Source organism: Sphaeramia orbicularis, chromosome 4, assembly GCF_902148855.1.
Source record: "Sphaeramia orbicularis chromosome 4, fSphaOr1.1, whole genome shotgun sequence".
Classification (NCBI taxonomy): domain Eukaryota; kingdom Metazoa; phylum Chordata; class Actinopteri; order Kurtiformes; family Apogonidae; genus Sphaeramia; species Sphaeramia orbicularis.
In genome coordinates, this window is record NC_043960.1 from 14,797,764 (window position 1) to 14,803,763 (window position 6,000).

Genomic DNA, 6,000 nt, shown 5'->3' on the forward strand with positions numbered 1-6,000 from the left:
TTTCCAATATTTATTTTACTGATCATTCATTCACAAAACAGAGAAAACTGAGAAAAAAGTGACTTATTCAGCAAAGATATTAATAACTGAATGTAAAAACAAACATCTCTATCCACTGTCATTGATCCAACTCCATGGGTTTTACTGGTGAATCAATGTTGTAGAAGATGACAGTGTTTTTGCATTTACTACGGAGCCTCTGAACGTCCAATTGAGTCATATCTGATGTTAAAACTAAAGGTACATTTGTTTGGACAAATATAATGATAACAAAAATAGCTCATAAGAGTTGAATTTCAGAGCTCGTATCTATCCATTTTCCATGGTTTTCTTCCCCTAAAAAAAGCAGAAGTTGTAGTTGTGGCCTGTGTAATATAGTTAAAACATAAAGACCCACTGCTACTTTTGTGGTCGTTCCCTAATGATTTTTTTCTCTATATTTAACATTTCTTATGTGATTGTCACCATTTTTTATGAAATAATCCTATGTATTTTTCAGTTTTCTAGTGGAAATCAAGTATTTTCCCATATTTAATGTACCGATCATATAGATGTTCATAAAAGCTCAGATTAAACTTGAGGTTTATTATACTGAAAAACAAAGAAAACTGAAGAGAAAGTGACTTTCTCAGTAAAATATATCATGAACTGAACATAAAACAAGTGTCTACGATTGCTGTTATTTATCCAACTCCATGGGTTTTACTGGTAAATCAATGTTGTAGAAGATGACAGTGTTTCCACGGTAACTATGGAGCCTCTGAATGCCCAATTGGGTCATATCTGATATTAAAACTAAAGGTACATTTGTTTGGACAAATATAATAATAACAACAAAAATAGCTCATAAGAGTTGAATTTCAGAGCTCGTATCTATCCATTTTCCGTGGTTTTCTTGATAAATACTAAAATCACTTCAGTTCTTATATCAATAGCTATAACATTATACTGACAAAAACAGTGCTTTTAGGCATTCCATCTTTTCTTTTCTGTCTGTTTTAGTCACATGACACACACAGGAGTCAGTACTTGATGACTTTTGATGGTCTAATATTTTTTTTCAGTGACTCTACTACAGTAAAGTATGTCTTAGTTTATAGGTTGCTGTTAAAGAAAATATCCTGCCATCTCTACCAAGTTTGGCAGATGTAAAATACATAGGTTCCCCTTAAAAAAGCAGAAGTCATAGTTGTGGCCTGTGTAACATAGTTAAAACATAAAGACCCAGTGCTACTTTTGTGGTCGTTCCCTAATGATTTTTTTCTCTATATTTAATATTTCTTAAGTGATTGTCACCATTTTTTTTAATGAAATAATCCTCTGTATTTTGCATTTTTCAAGTGAAAATCAAGTATTTTCCCATATTTAATGTACCAATCATATAACTTTCATAAAAGCTCAGATTAAACTTGAGGTTTGTCATATCAAAAAACAAAAAACAAAAAAAAAATGAAGAGAAAGTGACTTTTTCAGTAAAATATATCATTATTGAACATAAAACAAGTGTCTACGATTGCTGTTATTTGTCCAACTCCATGGGTTTTACTGGTAAATCAATGTTGTAGAAGATGACGGTGTTTCCACGGTAACTATGGAGCCTCTGAACATCCAAATGGGTCATATCTGATGACCATGAAAAGATGAAAAACTATTTTCCACTATTTTTTTTACATGTATTGACAGTATTAGCGGATCAACAGGTATTCAACATTTTAGATCAGTAGATGGTTTTGGTCACCGTTGGATGTTTGGGTCTTCAAGGGTTAATGGTGATGTACTTATACTCAGTGTTAAGTTGTAGATTATAGCTTTCGGTTCAGATGATTTGTCAGCAGTAGCCACGTTAACCACCTCTGGTCACTGCAGAGCTTTTTCGTCTGGTCGTCTGGTGTACATCTGGCAGGACGTCTGCAGCGCCAAGGCAGCAATTTACCCTGCAGCCTACTTTCTCTGATCACAATCAGGTTGTTCCAGTGGACACACAATAACAAACAGCAGCATAGTTGTTCAGGTCAGATTCTTGAGTTTGATGAGATTAGAAGCAGGGAGGGTCCTGCCATCCCGTCTGCCAACATGTCTGTCAGCTGACGATATTTTGGTTTGTATAGTATGACTAACCGCCGCATGATGAGTGATTCAGAGCAGATGAGGGTGCACTGTCCACTCATCATCATCATCATCATCATCATCATCATCATCATCATCATCATCATCATCATCATCATGCAGAGGAATTTATCAGGAACCTGCCCAATGGTTTTCCATCACTGTCGACATACCTTTCCTGTTCATCTTTATATATTTATATGCGTCATAGATGTACCTCATGAGCCAAAAATATAAAACTTATCATGAGTCTGGACGAGAACCTACTTTTTAGTGACTCAGTTTTAACATATGAACACATTCTTCTCTGAGCCACAGATTTAATGCGAAAATCTAAATCTAAACATGCATTTAATCCTCAAAAATGAAAACTCCTGTACTGATGATTCAGGTCTGATCAAGTGTTTTCAGATGTGATTAAAAATGTTTTGTTTCACACCTTCTCGGTTTAGTTTTCCTTCTCAAGTAACATGACTCAAATGGAGTCATTATAGTGTTGATTTTTATATTAGTTTTGTCTTTTGGTTGGTTGTTTGAGTTGAGTTTTTGTTAGTTTTACAAGTTCAGAAATAATTTTGTTTTATTCTGTTTTATGGGTTTAGTGTTAACTTTAGATTTTCAAGTCTTATGAGGAAAGCTGTGGTTTATAGAAACTGAAAAAAGTAGGATGAAAGAATGTATGATATCAAATATGCTTTATATAACCATTATTTATTACAGGACACTTTGTTCTTGCACGCTGAACTATTAGCATTGTGGGAAGAGGAATGAAAACTTTACCTGCAACTTGTTTTGTTTTCTTTGTATTTCCTTGTTAATGGCAGTTTCTACTCATTTGTGTTCACTGATTACTTTAGTTTTAATTAACATCCTGAATGTAGAAAACAAACTGCTGGTGCAATGCAATGCTATACCAGCGTGAAGGCATTATGATACACTGTGATATTTCAGAAATAAGAGTATTAATTAAACCCCAAAAAGGAAAAATAAAAATTTATAGAAGTCAAAATCAGGTTTAGGGCTCACGAAAGAGGTCAGATAAACTTCTACTGATCTCAGGCCAATATAAAGTAACTTAAGAAACTGATCTAACACAAAGAAACACAACAGACCTCACCTGACCTACAGATAAAGAACAAAGAGGGGTGTATGTACACAAAAAAAACACAGTAACTACCAAATAAATGACAGTTAGCCATAAGCTGCCAAAAATATTCATTAATTAGGCCAAAATACACATCCAAACAACAGTAAATCTAAACTAAATAACCCCAAATGACCAATGCATCCAATTATGGAACCTTGGAATTAACATGGAACCCCTCAACAAATTTAACATAATGTTAGATTATGTTAGACTGAGAAACTGTAATGTTGGATATACACATTGACAAAATGTGCTACTCACAAATAGAATTAATGTATTTTCGACAAACAAAATAAAATATACTGCGTGACATTAAGAACTATGGGTCATATTTATGTTTAGTATGAATGTAAAATGTCAAATTACAACAAAAATGAAGAAAGTAACAGTGCATTCGTGCTGGGGTGTCAAACTCATTTTCTTTCTTTTTTTTTTTTTTTTTTTTGTCTTTTACAAGAAATGTCACCTTCTATTTGTCCAAAGTACAGAGCCTATCAGAAATGTTAGATATACAGGGTGAGGAAGCAAAATTTACAATGAACATTTAGTTGTTTTTTCTCAGCAGGCACTACGTCAATTGTTTTGAAACCAAACATATATTGATGTCATAATCATACCTAACACTATTATCCATACCTTTTCAGAAACTTTTGCCCATATGAGTAATCAGGAAAGCAAACGTCAAAGAGTGTGTGATTTGCTGAATGCACTCGTCACACCAAAGGAGATTTCAAAAATAGTTGGAGTGTCCATAAAGACTGTTTATAATGTAAAGAAGAGAATGACTATGAGCAAAACTATTACGAGAAAGTCTGGAAGATACTATTAAAGAAGAATGGGAGAAGTTGTCACCCGAATATTTGAGGAACACTTGCGCAAGTTTCAGGAAGCGTGTGAAGGCAGTTATTGAGAAAGAAGGAGGACACATTGAATAAAAACATTTTCTATTATGTAAATTTTCTTGTGGCAAATAAATTCTCATGACTTTCAATAAACTAATTGGTCATACACTGTCTTTCAATCCATGCCTCAAAATATTGTAAATTTTGCTTCCCCACCCTGTAGTGATTTAACATCAAATACAGACAAACTCATTTTAGTTTAGGGGCCACATTCAGCTCAATATGATCTGAAATGGACTGGACCAATAAAAAAATTTTAATGAAAAAAGTCAGTTTACATTGTGACAATGTTTACATTTACAAAGCTTCCTTATGAATGTGAATAACATAAATGAAATGTGTTAATATAAGTAACTGCCATTTTATACAGTATTTTGCCTCGGCTTCTCATTGACACGTGCATATTACAACTTACACACCACAGTGTATCTACAAATACACAAAACATTTAATAACAGGCAAAATATTGTCATAATTGCATTTACTTCTCTTAAAACATTTCAGGTTGGTTATATTTGTTCAGGTAATTCACATTTTTTGTGAAAGGATAGTTTGTAAGTGTTAATATTTTCATGTAAATTATTTACATTTACTTTGTCCAAGGCTGTGTTTACTGGGTGAAAAAGGACAGATAGCTAATGTATCAAACAAAAAACTTTCTGTTATCGTGGTTGGGGTTTCAGCAGCAGTCAGGATTATTCTTAAGCACTGGAAAATACCTAAAGCTCCACAGTTTAAAGAATGGGTCAACAGGGTGATAAAGACTGCTTCATATGAATGTATGCTTCATAAGGTCAATAACCACATGGCACCACAGCACCAGTTTGGGAGTCATTCTGGTCTTACATAACTATGAGTGACAGTCAGCAGGATGATAGTTGAACTACCTCCCTCATGTATTTAATTAATTAGTAAATTAATTACTCATCTATTTTACTTTTTACTTTAATTTTCTTTTTTTTTTTCTTGAGACCTTCCACGCTTTGTAGTTTTGTTTTGTTTTTTTATACTTTTCATGTATGTACAGAAGCCCTCAATGTTATTATTAAGCAACATTGTATGAATGTCATGATCTAAGTGAAAACTCGAATAAAAACTTGAATTATTAAAAAAAAAAAAAAAAATCATGTAAATTACCTTTTTTACAATAAAACAAAGATAAAAGTCTGGAGTTGTCATTATTTATAGGTTATTGTGATAGTATTTTACTGGTCCGACCCAATTTAGATGAGATTGGTCTGAACTAAAATGACTGTTAATATCTTCTGTGTAATTTTGCATTTCATAAATTCATCCCATGGGCCGGATTGGACACTTTGGCGGGCTGGTTTTGGCCCACGGGCCGTATGTTTGCTGCCTGTGCATTAGTGTGTCAGGGTTACAACAGTCTAGGAGTTGCGTGGATGCAGGTGTGGCGTTTACAGGCAGGTTTTACTTTCCTCCAGGCGACATATAAGTACATACAGTATTTCTGCATACATGATCATATGAAGAAAACGTAAGTGTGTTAGTGTGTGTTTTTGTGTGTTTGTGTGTGTGACACCTTGTACTAGTTCTCTGTACATGTGTCCCATGTATCATCGTCTTTCATGTCAGTGAGTACATGAGTGGGTTTGTATGTTTCAGATCATATATCATACAGTAAAGTGACACCAGACTTTTACCCCTTGACCCTTGGGCTTCTAACATCACATTACATAACTGTAGTCCGTTCTGTTCAAGTCAAACACAAATACAATCATGGTCCTGTCGAAAGTACTGATTCGTGCTTGTGTTTGTGTGACCGTCTAGAGTTGAGGATGATGGCAGAGGGGCGTTTTGCCAGTCTACCCAGGTCTCTCCATA

The 6,000-nt window shown here is 34.1% G+C and overlaps 1 protein-coding gene across 2 annotated transcripts in view; it reads left to right on the forward strand.

Annotated features, from left to right (window-relative positions):
* The window catches only part of bcar3 (BCAR3 adaptor protein, NSP family member), a 193,829-nt gene that overhangs the window by 78,249 nt on the left and 109,580 nt on the right, over positions 1-6,000 (forward strand). For both annotated transcript variants that reach the window (XM_030132041.1, XM_030132042.1), the window contains one exon: positions 5,947-6,000. This exon is cut by the window's right edge and continues 139 nt beyond it. In XM_030132041.1, coding sequence (XP_029987901.1) covers positions 5,947-6,000 — 54 coding nt within the window. The remainder of the gene's footprint in view (positions 1-5,946) is intronic.